This window comes from Hyla sarda, chromosome 7 (genome assembly GCF_029499605.1).
Source record: "Hyla sarda isolate aHylSar1 chromosome 7, aHylSar1.hap1, whole genome shotgun sequence".
Taxonomy (NCBI): domain Eukaryota; kingdom Metazoa; phylum Chordata; class Amphibia; order Anura; family Hylidae; genus Hyla; species Hyla sarda.
The window spans coordinates 163,022,155-163,039,999 of record NC_079195.1 but is presented as its reverse complement, the minus strand read 5'-3'; the positions used below and the strand labels follow the sequence as shown (position 1 = coordinate 163,039,999).

The 17,845-nt window shown below is 47.8% G+C and overlaps 1 protein-coding gene across 2 annotated transcripts in view; it reads left to right on the top strand.

Annotated features, from left to right (window-relative positions):
- The first annotated feature begins 1,556 nt into the window (after positions 1-1,556).
- Positions 1,557-17,845, top strand: part of OSBP (oxysterol binding protein) — a 138,601-nt gene continuing 122,312 nt past the window's right edge. The window contains exon 1 of one of the 2 annotated variants that reach the window (XM_056531168.1): positions 1,557-1,624. Coding sequence is in view for 1 of the 2 variants with exons in the window: in XM_056531165.1 (XP_056387140.1) it covers positions 2,043-2,479 (437 nt within the window). In the remaining variant the exon portion in view is untranslated. The other variant, XM_056531165.1, reaches the window with a different exon arrangement.

Genomic DNA, 17,845 nt, shown 5'->3' with positions numbered 1-17,845 from the left:
GAATTCCCACGGGCGTATGGATACGCCCTCGGTCCTTAAGGACTTGGGATTCAGGGCGTATCCATACGCCCTATGTCCTGAAGAGGTTAAGGACCCAGGACGTATGAGTACGTCCTGGGTCCCCGTCCTGCGATATAACGCGGGGTCACACGGTGACCCCGCATCATATCGCGGCGGGCCCGGCGTCATAGTGAAGCCGGGTCCCGCCTCTAATAGCGCGCGGTACTGATCGCGGTGCCGTGTGCTATTAACCCTTTAGCCGCGCGCTCAAAGCTGAGCCACGCGGCTAAAAGTGAAAGTAAAAAGTGCCGGTTAGCTCAGGAAGCTGTTCGGGATCGCTGCAGTATAATCGCGGCATCCCGAACAGCTGTAGCACAGGAGGAGGTCTTCTTACCTTCTCCTGTGCTGTCCGATCGCCGATTGAATGCTTCAAGCCTGAGATCCAGGCTTGAGCATTCAATCGCCGAAAACACTGATTGATCCATTCCTATGGAGATGAATCAATCAGTGTTAAAGATCAGTTAATGCAATGTTATAGCCCCCCTATAGGAGCTATAATATTGCATTAAAAAAGTGTAAAAAAATCATTAACCCTTTCAATTATCCCTTCCCCTAATAAAAGTTTGAATCACCCGGCATTTCCAAGAATAAAAAAAACACAGTGTAAATAAATATAAAAATAAACATGTGGTATCGCCACGTGCGGAAATGTCCGAATTATAAAAATATACCGCTTTTTAAACTGCACGTTCAATGGCATACGCGCAAAAAAATTCAAAAGTCCAAAATAGCGCATTTTTGATCACTTTTTATACCACAAAAAGTGAATAAAAAGTGAACAAAAAGTCTGATCAGAACAAAAATGGTATCGCTAAAAACTTCAGATCACGGTGCAAAAAATGAGCCCTCATAGCGCCCTGAACACAGAAAAATAAAAAAGTTATAGGAGTCAGAAGATGACCATTTTAAACGTATACATTTTCCTGCATGTAGTTATGATTTTTTTTCTGAAGTGATACAAAATCAAACCTATATAAGTAGGGTATCATTTTAACCGTATGGACCTACAGAATAAAGATATGGTATCATTTTTGCCAAAAAATGTACTGCGTAAAAATGGAAGCCCCCCAAAACTTCATCAACTTTGTCGCACATTTATTTTTTTTCCCGTTTCACCGTAGATTTTTGGGTAAAATGACTGTCATTACAAAGTAGAATTAGTGACGCAAAAAATAAGCCATCAAATAGAATTTTAGGTGAAAATTTTAAAGAGTTATGATTTTTTAAAGTTAAGGAGGAAAATTGAAAATGAAAAAATGGAAAAAGCCCGAGTCCTTAAGGGGTTAAAGGCAAGGAGCAAAAAACGAAAGTGCAAAAACGGAAAAACCCCGGTTCTTAAGGGGTTAATAATGTACTCAGCATGTAATTTTCTCTGTGTGTACGAACACACTACATTAATCTCATCCGTCAGCACCTCGTCGAAGGGAGAGCAGCGGACCCCTTTCACTTCTATGGCCAAACAGAGTTAACCCTAGTGACTCCATTCCGGATGTATCCACTATTTTAGGTGGACTCATGACTGGGGCGGTTGAAATTGCACATACGTCCCGAAAGGAGTCACTAGGTGAATGGGGTCCGATGCTCCTAACGCGGCATCCCGTTTTTTGGCAGGATGCCAACGGATACGATTAACAGGGGCAGAAACGTAGTATTGTAGCTGTTTGCCGTAGATGTATCTTTTGAAACGGACATGCCGTGGAAATGTGACATATGACAAAAGGTCGCACGTCATAAATCCCTAACCACTGCAAATATTTGCCTGCATTATGCTCTAAAAGATAGACTATTGTGAAGTCTTCAAAATTAAATGTAGCAGAAATGTATGGTTTTGCCCATGACAACCAATCACAGCTTAGCTTTCATTTCACCAGAGATCGTTAACACATGAAAGCTGAGTTGCAATTCGTTATGGGTAAAACCAGACAGGTTTGGTTTTAGCCAGGTTGAAAAATCAGGACCAAGCGCCTATTACTCTTTATAAAATGGCGGTGTCAGGAACACTTCTCCTCCTACTAACCGGACTTCCTCCTGACTTGCTCAGTCTCCGCCTCTACGTTGTACACCCATCCGTCCATGACGTGTCTTCTGGTTCCGGTGCCCCGGTTCCGGCTCGTCCGCCTCGGTGTCTCCTGATGGCGGAGGTGCGCGCGGGTTCCGCCGGTTCCGGTTCAGTATCCCCGTCCTTGTCTCCCCCTCCACCTCTTCCTGCCGGACCGGGTCCTGGATCTATCCCTCCACTTCCTCCGGCCCCGCCGCCGCCTGGCCCTGGCCCGGTACCGCCCCGGGAAAGCTCTAGCAGCTCGTCAGGCTCTGCTTCCAGCTCAGCTCGGGAAGGCTGGCTCTTCAAGTGGACAAACTATATCAAGGGTTACCAGCGGCGGTGGTTCGTCCTTAGCAATGGCCTCCTGTCATATTACAGGTAATTTTCTTGACTTGTTTATGGCTTCTCCTACATAGCTACAGTGTACTCCTCACCAATACCTGTCACCTCTCCTGTACCCACAGTGTACTCCTCACTACTACCTGTCACCTCTCCTGTACCCACAGTGTACTCCTCACTACTACCTGTCACCTCTCCTGTACCCACAGTGTACTCCTCACTACTACCTGTCACCTCTCCTGTACCCACAGTGTACTCCTCACTACTACCTGTCACCTCTCCTGTATCTACAGTGTACTCCTCACTACTACCTGTCACCTCTCCTGTACCCACAGTGTGCTCCTCACTACTACCTGTCACCTCTCCTGTACCCACAGTGTGCTCCTCACTACTACCTGTCACCTCTCCTGTACCCACAGTGTGCTCCTCACTACTACCTGTCACCTCTCCTGTACCCACAGTGTACTCCTCACTACTACCTGTCACCTCTCCTGTACCCACAGTGTGCTCCTCACTACTACCTGTCACCTCTCCTGTACCCACAGTGTACTCCTCACTACTACCTGTCACCTCTCCTGTACCCACAGTGTGCTCCTCACTACTACCTGTCACCTCTCCTGTACCCACAGTGTGCTCCTCACCAACACCTGTCACCTCTCGTGTACTCCTCACCAACACCTGTCACCTCTCCTGTACCTACAGTGTACTCCTCACTAGTACCTGTCACCTCTCCTGTACCCACAGTGTACTCCTCACTACTACCTGTCACCTCTCCTGTACCCACAGTGTACTCCTCACCTCTCCTGTACCCACAGTGTACTCCTCACCAACACCTGTCACCTCTCCTGTACCCACAGTGTACTCCTCATTACTACCTGTCACCTCTCCTGTATCTACAGTGTACTCCTCACTACTACCTGTCACCTCTCCTGTACCCACAGTGTACTCCTCACCAACACCTGTCACCTCTCCTGTACCCACAGTGTACTCCTCACTACTACCTGTCACCTCTCCTGTACCCACAGTGTGCTCCTCACTACTACCTGTCACCTCTCCTGTACCCACAGTGTGCTCCTCACCAACACCTGTCACCTCTCCTGTACCCACAGTGTACTCCTCACTACTACCTGTCACCTCTCCTGTACCCACAGTGTGCTCCTCACTACTACCTGTCACCTCTCCTGTACCCACAGTGTGCTCCTCACCAACACCTGTCACCTCTCGTGTACTCCTCACCAACACCTGTCACCTCTCCTGTACCTACAGTGTACTCCTCACTAGTACCTGTCACCTCTCCTGTACCCACAGTGTACTCCTCACTACTACCTGTCACCTCTCCTGTACCCACAGTGTACTCCTCACTACTACCTGTCACCTCTCCTGTACCCACAGTGTACTCCTCACCACTACCTGTCACCTCTCCTGTACCCACAGTGTACTCCTCACTACTACCTGTCACCTCTCCTGTACCCACAGTGTACTCCTCACTACTACCTGTCACCTCTCCTGTACCCACAGTGTGCTCCTCACTACTACCTGTCACCTCTCCTGTACCCACAGTGTACTCCTCACCAACACCTGTCACCTCTCCTGTACCCACAGTGTACTCCTCATTACTACCTGTCACCTCTCCTGTATCTACAGTGTACTCCTCACTACTACCTGTCACCTCTCCTGTACCCACAGTGTACTCCTCACCAACACCTGTCACCTCTCCTGTACCTACAGTGTACTCCTCACTACTACCTGTCACCTCTCCTGTACCCACAGTGTACTCCTCATTACTACCTGTCACCTCCAGTGTACTCCTCATTACTACCTGTCACCTCCAGTGTACTCCTCGTTACTACCTCACATCTTTTCTGGACCAATCCATGTGGATGGTTCATTGTCCTGTTAAGTCTCCTTCTGCCAGCGGTAAACTGCCTTGAAGTGTGGTATCTGAGGACGCATGGTGTGCAAAGAAAAAATTCCTCACTGTTACACTAACCCCCCACTAACTGGCACTTGACAAAAAATGGTAGATTCATTTACAGTGTTTGTGCCAGATTGTGAGGGGTTATTAAAATTTGTGCAGAAAAACTATGTAGCACTTGCCCATAGCAACTAATCACATTGTTTCCTTCATTTTTAAAAATGCTTCTGAAAAATTGAAAGCTGTGATCTAATTGGTTGCTATGGGCAACTGCTCCTCTTTTCAAGGTTTGATAATTCTCCCCCAGTGTTTTTTCCCCTCTTAGTGGGATTCAGTTTGCACTCTTTAGCCCCCTAAGTCTTGCCTGTTTGCTTCCCTTAGACATGGCAATTAAATTCTATCAGATGTTAGCCAATCCTTGCTAAGAGTAAGTTGTATGTTAGACCATCATTTGCTGGGTTGTGCACGGCCTGTTCATTAGTACGATACTTGACATCCTCCTCTGACCCTCTGAATTGTGACTGTCCTCAGGTTCCCCTTTTTATGGTTTTTCCACAATCACAGCATTCTCTGGTGAACAGAGGTTAGCACTAATCTTTTGAAATCCTGGCCCTGGCTAGTATAGAACCGATGACCAGGCCTTGTTTCATGTCGCTGGGATTTAAATTTTTCTGCTCTAATGTGAATTGTTACTGAAACTGATCTCCAGAAGAGCTGCTCACTTTATTTTATGCTGCACTCTGTAGTCACATGTATACTTTCCATACAGGAAAAATCCAGTCATGAAAGGGCTGTTGTCCATTAAATTAATCATTCAGTGTATGTGTCATGGTTGTAGACCAATGTTTCCCAACCGGGGTGCCTCCAGCTGTTGCAAAACTACAACTCCCAGCATGCCCGGACAGCCTTCGGTTCGGTGTTTACCTCATAGTGGTCATGCACGCATGCATCATACTGTATACTCGTTCAATTTTTATTTGGTACACACGCTCATAGCATTTATTCTGTACATACGCTCATAGCCTCTACACTGGTCATAGCCTTTGTACTGCTCATACAGTCTTAGCTTTTGATGTTTTCATAGCCTACGTAGTACACATACGCTCTTACGTATTTATACCGCATGTACACTCATTGCATTTACACTGCACGTTCTCTCATTGCATTTATACTGGATGTACATTCACTGCATTTATCGTACGCTCACAGCACTTATATACACTGCTTTATACGCTCTTAGCATTTCATACTGCTTATACGCTCTTAGCATTTCATACTGCACACATGCTCTTAGCATTGCATACTGCACGCATGCTCATAGAGGGACATGTATCAAAGATTTTTACCCCTGTTTTGTGTTTAAAATTTTGTGCAAGCTGTTTTTCTCTATCGGCTCCTTTGGGGGACACAGAACCTTGGGTATTTGCTGCTGTCTCTAGGAGGCTTGGCACTATGGTAACCAAAAAGTCGGCTCCTCCCAGCAGGATATACCCGCCTCCAGGCCACTGAGCAATTCAGTTTTTGCTTAGTGTCTAAGGAGGTGGACATGGGCTGGTTTTCTCCAGACCAGGTCTCATATTTTTTATTTTCTTAGGTTTAGGGAATGTGTTAGTTCTTTTATTCCTTTTTATTTCTGTTTTCAGGTGGGGACTCAGGAAAGCAATGTTCACGGTTTCCCCATTGCGAGAGGTGGCAGGCATCTTGGATGTACTGTTAACCCCCTCTTGCCAACGGGCAGCGCTTGGGGTTGTACCTAATGGGTCCGGGTACCCCTATCTCCCTGTTCGCCTCCCTATTAGCTTGGCTTGCCGCAGGTGAAAAAGCTGACTGAAGACTACAGTCTGGAGACTTCTTTAGGGAAGTTCTTCAGCATGAGGTGAGCATCTTTTTCTCCCTAGGTCTTGCAACAGCTGGAGACCCTCTGTTTTTGGCCCTATCCTGCAGAAGCTGGGGCTGGCCTGAGTTATCTTATTTTTCCTGCAGGGGGATTGTGTTTTATTATTGGGGGAGCAGTGGCTGCAGTACACAGTAAGGGGGCACTTTTATTAAGTATGTGTGTGTTTTATAGTACACGCGCCGCAGGCTTCTCCATGCGGGCGGGTGTGCTTTTTACTTTCCTTTCGGCAGCCGCAGCTGCCGACGGCACTTCACCCGCTCCGTCCCCGGGCACACAGAACTCACTGCAGGCGGCGTGTGCGCTCGGGGTTCATGTAGTTTGACCGCGGCAGCGGAGGCTGCCGGCGGTGTGTTCGCTCGCTCTTCCCCTGTCATTCACATGTGCGATTGCACATGCGTTTGGGGCGGGGAGCGGGCGGCATGTAGTTTCTCCGCGGGTCCGGTACGGACTTAGCTCCGCCCACCTGTGGCCGGCGGGGATTCTTCAGAGCACGCGAATTGTCACAGCTCAGTGCTGTGCGTGCGCAGGGGGATTTTCAGGGCCAATCAGTGGCGCCCTTGCATTATCTTGGTGCATTTCTTCCACTGGTTGGACAATTGTAAGCCCCTCATCTCTCTCTCACTCTCCATCAGCTGCACTCGGGTTCCCATCACTGCAGCTGCCCTGTTGGGGACTCGGACTTGGGTGGATCTGTTGTCTTTTTTTTCTATGTCTGAGCCCAGTCCTTTTTTCTTCCCTCTACACAGTTAGATGGAGGTTGCTTATTACACCTGTAAGGGCTATCTTGCTAAAATGTCTGGTTCTGCTGAACCCAATTGTTCTGCCTACACCACTGTCCCCCCAGACCCCCGCGGGTTCGACTATCACTCTAGTCCGGGTATCCTCAGGTCTCCCGTTTTGTGGTGACTGTCTTGGAGAGGTCCTCCCTACACCGTCCCTCCAGAGGGACCCGTTCCCTATACTACCTGCTCTCGCTAGCGTATTAGGGGTGTTTTTAATCTGACTCATTCCCTGAGTCTTCTGGCAGGCACGGGCGCTCCCCTCGCGGGCATCGCTCCGTGACTCCAGCTGGTAGCAAGCGTCGCTCCCCTAGAGGACGCTCCCATGGTCGCCACTCTGGCTGTCTAGAACCACGTACCAGGACAGTCTCTTATTCTCCCAGGACTGCCTCCATTCGTTCCCATTCACCTGTTGAACTGGTAGATGAAGTTTCCGATTCGGCATCTGACTCAGAGGACCGCATGGATATGTCGGACATGGTGTACTCATTGGTTTCGGCCATAAGAGACACCTTCCATCTAGAGGACCCAGGAACTTCAGACGTGGCTCCAGAAGTCTTCTTTCATCTTGCCCGACCGGCACCCAAGGTTTTCAGCTCTCACGGATATGGCTGACTCTGTGAACTCATTGGTTTCGACCATAAGAGACACCTTCCATTTAGAGGACCCAGGAACTTTGGACGTAGCTCCAGAAGTTTCCTCTTACCGTGCCCGACCGGCACCCAGGATTTTCAGCTCTCATGCTGAATTTGATGCCTTGCTGCAGTCCGCCTGGAGGCATCCTGACAAGAATTTTCAGGAAACAAAGGTTTCAAGTTCAATATCCTTTAGCCAAGGACCTCATTGCTCGGTGGACTTCCTCTCCAATTGTGAATCCACCGGGCTCCCGCCTTTCTAAGGCGACTACCCTGCCATTGGTTAATGCGGCTTCTTTCATTGATCCAGCGGACAAGTAGGTGGAGACTTTGGAAAAATTTGCCTTTCAGGCAGCAAGTTCCTTTTTCTTCCTGCTTTTGCTTCTGCCTGGGTGTCAAAAGCCCCTTTCAGTAGGGTCTTCCCAGTTTCGCCAGGGTTTTCTTTCAGGATCCCCTCCTGAAGATTTATCTGACCTAGCTCTCCAAAGGTGGAGGTTTTTTGTGTTCTGCTTCCATGCAGTCGGGCCGCTGTGCTGCCTTTGTCACAGGCAACCTGGTAGCCTTCCGTCACTCCTTGTGGCTTAAAGCCTGGGATGTGGATGCCGCTTCCAAGAAGTCTCTGACTGAACCTCCATTTATTGGTTCTCTGCTTTTTGGTAAGCACCTAGTTGAGATGATCTCAGAAGTGACGGGCGGAAAGAGTTCCTTATTACCTCAGAATAAGGCTCGCAGCACTACTTCCCAACTGAAGTCTTCCTCCTTCTGGTCCTTTCGGACTTTTGGTTCTAAGGCAGTTCGGGGTGCACTCCGGTCCCTTTTCTTCCAGGGAGTAATTGTCCCGGTTCCTTCCGGGGAACGTTTTTCAAGGTTTTTTCTTTAACCTCTTCGTGGTCCCCAAGAACGGCGTTTCTGTGCGCCCAATCTCGAATCTCGAGCATCTTAACCAGCATCTCAGGGATGTGGAAATCCTATAGCCCGACGCCCGGGACAAGTAGTTTTAGGCGCCGGGCAGGTGAATTGTTTATAGATTTAGCCCTGTATCGGGCGAGCAGGGACAGACAGACTTCCCCCTTATTTTTCTTTAATGTCGGTGTGAGGCGCAGGAACCGATGGAAGTCTACACCTCACACCGGCCTCAGAGTATATGGAGGGGGCAGCGGGGCCCCCAGCTGACTGCAGAGTCCCCTTATCTCCCCTCCCGGAGGATGGACGGAGCTCAGAAGACACAGCAGGGTGAGAGAAAGGACGTAGACAGCTCCGTGCACAGCTCCATCCCCCGCACTCAGCTCCCCCCTCCCCCTGCTCTGTCTAGACAGGACCTAATCCACCACGGGGCGGTTGCTTGTTTGCACAAGGAAAACACAGAGCAGGGGGGAGGGGAGAGAGGAGAGGACGGAAATGTCACCTCACACCGGTGGTGACTACAGCTCTGATGTCCACTCATGGCGGCTCAGGTGAGGAGACCGAGAATACGGGCAGCGGCAGGAAGGGTGGGTGTATATGTATGGTGTGAGTGTATGTGTGATGTGTATGTAATGTATGATGGGGGGGCAGCGGCAGGTGAATGTATGATGTGTGCATATGTATGGTGTATATCAGTGTTTCCCAACCAGGGTGCCTCCAGCTGTTGCAAAACTACAACTCCCAGCATGCCCTGGGCATGCTGGGAGTTGTAGTTGTGCAACAGCTGGAGGCACCCTGGTTGGGAAACACTGGTGGATATGTATGGTGTGAGTGTATGTGAGTATGATGTCGATGTGTATGTAATGTATAATGTGTATATGATGTCTGTGTGATGTGCATGTAATGTATGATGTGTGTATGATGTCTGTGTGATGTGCATGTAATGTATGATGTGTGTATGATGTCTATGTGTGATGTGTATGTAATGTATAATGTGTGTATGATGTCTGTGTGTGATGTGTATGTAATGTATAATGTGTGTATGATGTCGATGTGTATGTAATGTATAATGTGTGTATGATGTCTGTGTGTGATGTGTATGTAATGTATAATGTGTGTATAATGTCTGAGTGTGATGTGTATGTATGTGATGTATGATGTGGGGTGGGCAGCGGCAGGTGTATGTATGATGTGTGCATATGTATGGTGTGAGTGTACGTAATGTATAATGTCTAAGTGTGATGTGTATGTAATGTATGATGTGTGATGTGTATGTAATGTATGATGTGTGTATGATGTCTGTGTGTGATGTGTATGTAATGTATAATGTGTGTATGATGTCTGTGTGTGATGTGTATGTAATGTATAATGTGTGTATGATGTCTATGTGTAATGTATAATGTGTGTATGATGTCTGTGTGTGATGTGTATGTAATGTATAATGTCTGAGTGTGATGTGTATGTATGTGATGTATGATGTGGGGTGGGCAGCGGCAGGTGTATGTATGATGTGTGCATATGTATGGTGTGAGTGTACGTAATGTATAATGTCTAAGTGTGATGTGTATGTAATGTATGATGTGTGTATGATGTCTATGTGTGATGTGTATGTAATGTATGATGTGTGTATGATGTCTGTGTGATGTGTATGTAATGTATGATGTGTGTATGATGTCTGTGTGTGATGTGTATGTAATGTATAATGTGTATGATGTCTGTGTGTGATGTGTATGTAATGTATAATGTGTGTATGATGTCTATGTGTGATGTGTATGTAATGTATAATGTGTGTATGATGTCTGAGTGTGATGTGTGTGTATGTGATGTATGATGTGGGGTGGGCAGCGGCAGGTGTATGTATGATGTGTGCATATGTATGGTGTGAGTGTACGTAATGTATAATGTCTAAGTGTGATGTGTATGTAATGTACGATGTGTGTATGATGTCTGTGTGTGATGTGTATGTAATGTATAATGTGTGTATAATGTCTGAGTGTGATGTGTATGTATGTGATGTATGATGTGGGGGGGGCAGCGGCAGGTGTATGTATGATGTGTGCATATGTATGGTGTATATGTATGGTGTGAGTGTATGTGTATATGTAATGTATGATGTGGGGGGCAGCGGCAGGTGTATGTATGGTGTATATGTATGGTGTGAGTGTATGTGTGTTATGTAATGTATGATGTGGGGGGGCAGTGGCTGGTGCATGTATGATATGTGTATGCATGAATGTTTTGTATAGGAGCGGACTGTCACGTCGGGCATTAGGGCAGTTGTACCATCTAATTTTATTTATTTTTAGTGGCACCCGCACTAAATTGCACCCCCAGAATCCTGCCCCTTCATACTCACCCGCCAACCAAGAGCCCCACGGATGCAGACAAACACGCCCGAACCAAAACTACAACTCCCAGCATGTTACACCATAACCTAAACTGTAGAACTATAAAGTGTAACATGCTGGGAGTTGTAGTTTTGGTTTGGGTCAGCTGCAGAGCCATAGGCTGCATCAGGGCATGCTGGGTGTTGTAGTTACTAACTGTAATTCCCAGTATTCCTTGACACATCCTATGGCTCTGCAGCTGACACAAACCAAAACTACAACTCCCAGCATGTTACACAATAACCTAAACTGTACTATACAGTGCAACATGCTGCAACACCCACACAACCATAGGCTGTATCAGGGCATGCTGGGAGTTGTAGTTATCTAGTAACTAAATGCAACTTCCCGCATTTTCGGACACAAAATGCAGCACATAAACTGGAGAAGCAGAACCCCCCCCCCCCCCCCCAGTAACATAAGTCCCTATTGAGACTGAAAAATAGTGATTAAAATATTTTATAAAGTGCGTATATATGTGAATAAGCCCCTTTCCTAATAAAAGTTTCCAATTTTCTTTAAATAAAAATAATGTACAAAAATAAACATAAGTGGTATTGCTGCATGTGGAAATGTCCAGACTATTAAAATATGATGTTAATTAAACCGTACGGTGAATGGTGTAAATGTAAAGAATAGTCCAGAATTGCTCATTTTTGGTCACTTCATATGAGAAATTTTTTATAAGGTGATCAAAAAGTTACATCTAAACTTTTCTGGGCTTGTCTCAGGTGTAAGAGGATCTACAGCTCTCCGGCTGCTAATACCCTGACATACTGCGATCACCTATTAACCATTAGATCACCGCTGTCAGCAGTGTCTAAAGGATCTCATATCCATCCCTGGTGGTCTAGTGGGGGGGGGGGGGGGGAAATCAGACTATATTGGTTGAAATTATTTCATCAACCAGGACTAGTGGATTTTCTTGAGGGACAAGTAGATTGTGTTCCGCTTTAGTCCCTTGGACAAGTAGTTTTTTTTTTTTTTTATTTCCACACCCCTGGCATCTTCTTTCCTCCATTTCCGAATGGAGTCTCTGTTCGGTGGTGGTGTCCATGGATCAAGGGGAGTTTCTTCCTCGGTGGACATCAAGGATACCTACCTCCACATTCCAATATTTCCCGGTCATCAGTTGGACCTCCGCTTGCAGTTTCGGAAACCCATTTTCATTGGCTCTCCTCCTTGGTCTGGCCACGGCTCTGCGGGTCCTTAACAAGGTCCTGGCGCCTGTGATAGCCCCTTTTACGGACAAAAGGTGTCTCAATGATTCCTTACTTGGATGACCTCCTGATCAGAGCTCCAATCACAGCTCAGGATCTGCAGAGTCTTGGTCTCAACCTCCAGGCCTTGTCTCGCTTTGGTTAGATGGTCAATCAAGACAAGTCCAACCTCTTTCCTACCCAGTCTCTAGTTTTCCTGGGTTCCAGTTCGACTCAGCCTCTGCCGCTTTTGACTCCCGCCGGACAATCGGCTGACTCTCTTGTCAGGAGTCCGAGTACTTCGGCACCCTGCACCAGTTTCCATTCGCTTTTGCATGAAAGTCCTGGGTCGGATAGTGGCAGCCATGGAGGCCGTGCCAATCGGCCAATTTCATTATCGACCTCTTCAACTGTCGATTCTCTCCTGGTGGGACAGGTCTCCATTGTCTCTCGACCGCAAGATCGCTCTATCTCGACAGTCTTGTCAGTCCCTTCTGTGGTGGCTTTGTTCCTCTCACCGTGCCCGACCGCCCCTCCACTGGCAGGTTGTCACGACTGATACCAGTCATGTCGGGCTAGGGAGGTGTTTTTAAGGACCGGATGGTCCAGGGCCTTTGGTCACCTTGAGAAGCCCTTCTCCCCATGAACATGTTGGAACTAGGGCAATTCTGTCTTTGCTGGCTTCTCTGGGAAATTTCTCCTCTGGGCGGAACTCGGGGTTCCGGCCATCTCAGCTATTCTCATTCCGGGCTTACTCGACTGGGAAGTGGGCTTTCTCAGCTGGTCCTCAGCATACCCAGGCAAGTGGTCCCTGCAGCCGGAGGTGTTTGCAGAGATTTGCAACCTCGGGGGCACTCCAGACGTGGACCTCTGCACGTCCCGCCACAACCAAAAAGTTCCTCTCTTTGTGTCAAGACCGGGACCCCTTGGCTCTAGCCGTGGATGCCCTGGTGATCTCTTGGTCGGGCTTTGCCCTACCTTATCTGTTTTCCTCTCCTCCCTCTCACTCCCAGGGTCCTGAAGAAACGAACAGCAGAGGGCGTTCCCGCCATTCTTGTGGCCAAGACTGGCCCTGGAGGGCGCGGTACGTCGACACGATCAGGCTCTTGAATGACGTACCGCTGTGCCTTCTCCCTCATCCAGACCTCCTATCTCAAGGTCCCCTGTGCCACCCCATTTTACCATCTCTGCTTTTGACGGCGCGGCATTGAGTTCACGGTTTTAAGGACCCGAGGTTTCTCTTCCCAAGTGATTCGCACCATGCTCAGGGCTTGTAAGCCCTCCTCTGCGAAAATTTACCACTGAACCTGGCGGTTTTATTTTCGTTGGTGTGAATCTCAGCCTTTTTTCTCTGGCCGTGTTTTCCTTTCCCCGACTCCTTTCCTTTTTGCAGTCGGGGCTGGAACAAGGGTTGGCTCTCAGCTCCCTTAAGGGTCAAGTTTCGTCCCTTTCCATTCTTTTTCAACGTTCTCTGGCATCTAATTCTCATGTCCAGACCTTCAGGAAGTGGCACACACTGCCCCTCCTTATCGGTCCCCTTCTCCCTTTTGGGACTTTAACTTGGGCTTAGGTGCCCTGCAAGGTGCTCCTTTTGAACCTCTCGGGGACATTCCTCTTCGCCTCCTTTCCCGGAAGGTGGCTTCCTTATTGCTCCTCTATTAGGAGTGTCTAAGTGCTGGCAGCTCGCTCCCTTCCGCTCTCTTCCTGGTCGTACACCAGGACAAGTTGTTTTCCGTCCAGATCCGTCCTTCTTACCTAGGGTGGTTTCGACCTTTCATCTCAATGAGGACATCGTCCTGCCGTCCTTTTGTCCGACCCCTTCTCATCCCAGGGAGCGTTTGCTCCACAAACTTGATGTGGTGAGGGCTGTTCGGACCTATCTCTCAGTCACTTCTTCCTTTCGGCAGTGTGACTCCTTTTTTTAAATTCTTCCGGAAGGTTGTCGTAAGGGACAACCTGCTTCCAAGGCCACCATTTCTCGGTGGATCCGATCTGCTGTTTTGGAAGCTTACCGCTGCAAGGGGAAGATCCCATCTCAGGGTTTTGGCTCTTTCCACCCGTTATGTTGGGGCATCCGGGGCTCTCCTGAACAAGGCCTCGGCCTTGCAGATCTGTAAAGCGGCCACCTGGTCGTCTTGGCACACTTTTTCGAGATTCTACCAGGTTCATACTTCGGGAGGAGCCGACTTTTTGGTTACCATAGTGTCACGCCTGCTAGAGACAGCAGCATATACCCAAGGTAGGTTCTGTGTCCCCCAATGGATCCTTCGAGAGAGAGATTTTACGGTAAGTCTAAAAAAATCTCCTTTTTGCGTACATTCTGGTGGAACATTTCCTCCAGATGTGTACCTTGGAGTGACATATTTAGTATGCAGAAATTTATTAACTGCGTACATTTCATTTACCCTCAGAAATCTTGCACAATGACCATATTTTTATGCAAATATAAGCCATCTTGGACTGCACGTAGCAAGATGCTCTAAATCATAGATTTCATTTTTCAGAGTGGAGGTCTGAGGAGATTACTATATTTGTCCGCAATTTATGAAACTCATTGCGCTTGATTGATAAATTTTGCGCTTCTGCGCATAATTTAGAATTCGGCAAAAGGGGTGAACTGCTTTTACCATACACAAGTAATGATACATGTCCCCCATAGTATTTATACTGCACATACGCGCATAGGCATACTGTTCATAAGCTTATGGAACTTCACACTATTCATATGCTCATGGGCGTTTCATATGCTTCACACTGTTTCATATGCTCATAATGATTATTGTTGGTATGATCATGGCATCCATACTATTCATACGCTCATGGCATTTATACTGGTCATACATGCATAACTTGTATACTGTTTAAATGTGTAGGGCATCTTCACTGTTTGCAAGTTCATGACTTGCATATTGTCCATACGCTCATGGCTTTTTTACTTTTCATACGCTCATGGCATACTGCTCGTACGCTCATAGTATTTATTCGGTTCATACACTTATAGCATTTATACTGTACATTAGGGCTGCACGATCAGGGATGTGGAATTCCTATCGCCCGACGCCCGGGACTAGCAGTTTTGGGCGCCGGGCAGGTGAATTTGTCTGGCCCTCAGCCCGGCTTCGGGCAAGCAGGGCCGGACCTGACAAGTGCGGCGGCGATCTGCAGACTGTATGGAGCGGGCTCCCGACTCCTGCCCGCTCCATACTCGGCAGCCTGTGTCCTCGGAAGCAGAGCAGGGGAGATAAGAAGCTGTGTACAATATTTGTCTTCTCTCCCCTGCTCTGCAGACGTGCGGGGGGAAGATGAGGGGGCGTGGCTTATTTCTCCACGTGCAGACCTGCGTCCTCTGCCTTCACTCCCCCCAGCTGTAGCTTCGGAGAGGTGAGGGGAGGAGGCGCGTCTGCACGGGGAGATGCTTGCGGCGTTCACAGGGGAGTATGGAGCGGGCTCGGGATTCCTGCCCGCTCCATACTCTGCAGCCCCCGGCTGTTCTCAGTAGCAGGGGGCCGCCGCTAATAGCCAGCATACGGCGATCACCGCGGCTGGCTATTAACCCTTTAGATCGCCGCTGTCAAAGCTGACATCGGCGTCTAAAGGGAGATGTGAATGCTCCCTGGTAGGGTGGATCCCCCCCAGAGAATGTTAATGAAAAATTAAAAGGTATCATTATAGTAGGGAATTATGGCCATTATAGGGTGAGGAGGAAAAAATCAGAGCGTAAAAGCGAAAATTGGCCCGTACAAGCGGATCGTCATGAGGGACAAGTAGATTTTGCTCCATTTTAGTCCCGTGGACAAGTAGTTTTTTATAACATTTCCACACCCCTGACGATATTGACAAAATGTGCGATTATGGGCCTAAATATTGCGATTTCGATATGCGACATAATAAATGGTTAAATCCCGCCATTTCATGTCCAATCTCCTCCATTTTACAACTATCCACCCATTTTATGCACACAACCCATTTCACATCTCCTCCATTTAATTTCTATCTCCCCCTGTCACATTTTGTACTTTAGCAATACACTAGGTTTCCCGGGCGGTTTTCAAATCTCCCACTGTGAAATCTAGTGTGTTTGCTGCTGAAAAAGACCTTTCCCCATCAGCCAATCACTGGCTTAACACGTGACACTGCTGCGGCCAGTGATTGGCTGAAAAAGGAAAGGTCCTACTGCTTGTACGGAGAAGAAATTAGACATCAGACCGCACGGAGGGGAAGCGGCATCTGCAGAGACTGGGAGTAGGTTAGCAGAAGTTTTATTTTTATTTTTCTCCCTGTGCCCTTTTACTTAGCTCAGTGTTTTTCTACCAGGGTAACTCCAGCTGTTGTGAAACTACTACTCCCAGAAGCCCGGACAGCCTTTGCCGGTCCTGGCATGCTGGGAGTTTTAGTTTTGCAACAACTGGAGGCACCCTGGTTGGGAAACACTGACTTTTTTAGTATTTAAATTTTTTTTTTTTTTTACCTGCTTTGTCTGGCCCCCACCTGCAGCAGCACACGGGAGCCGGCCAGGGCAGAAAATAGCAAGTTTTCCCGGTGGGGGGGGGCGACGCTGTATCGCAGAAAGCAAATGTCGCGATTCGATTGCTTTTGCGATATATATCGTGCAGCCCTACTGTACATATGCTCACAGTATTTCTGTCCATACGCTCATGGCATTTATACTATGCAAGCTCATTGCTTTTATTATGTTCACCTCACGGTATTTATACTGTTATATGCTCATAGAGGGATATTTATTAACGGAATTTAAGCTTTTTTTTGCATACAAAAGTCGCACGTGCGCCTAAGCAATTTTTTTGTGTGACTTTTGTGGGTAAGCAAAAAATACCAATCTGCCCTACCTAAGCAATTTTCAATTTTTACTTTGCCGTGGTCCAGGATGTATCATTGTGAAAGTCACACGTAAGCAAATAAAAGTCGCAAACCCCCCTTCAAAATGTCCCAAGTGTAAGCAAGGTCTGACCTGGCTTACAAACTTGCCTATGACACAGCATTTTCAAAAAGTTACACAAAGTCGCAGGTGAGACTTTTTTTAACTTTCATTTAGAGCTGCAATTATTAAATGATTAAATCGATTGAATTCGATAACAGGATTCGTTGTCGACTAATCCAGTTATCGAATAATTTCCTTATTCGTCGCGGCCGCAATGAATGAATGAAGCTGACGTCCCGCATGTAGGCTTCATTCATTCATTCATTCACCGCCGCCACCCGACATGTCCCTGCTGCTGCTCTACTCCTGGCGCAATTAACGTAGCGCCGGGACATATCTATTCTTTGCTGCTCCTCTCTGTATTTGACGGAGATGAGCAGCAGAGAATAGACATGTCCCGGCGTTGCGCTAATTGCGCTAGGAGTAGAGTAGCAGCAGGGACATGTCGGGCGACGGCAGTGAATGGAAGTATCGGGCCAATACTAGTAATTTGCATGGTATCGGGGACTCGTTCAGTGTCCCCGATACCAAAACCGATACCTGCTTCTCCCGTCTGCATCCCGTCCCATGGAGGAGCATGTGACACACACGTCGCTCCACCTCCTCCGCACGTAACACTACGGAGGAAGTGGAGTGACTTATATGTCACATGCTCCTCCATAGGACGACATGAAGCGAACGGGAGAACGGGGCAGAGGACAGCCGCAAGTGAGTGCTGTCTACAACGGTGGGGGCTGCTACTAATGTCTAC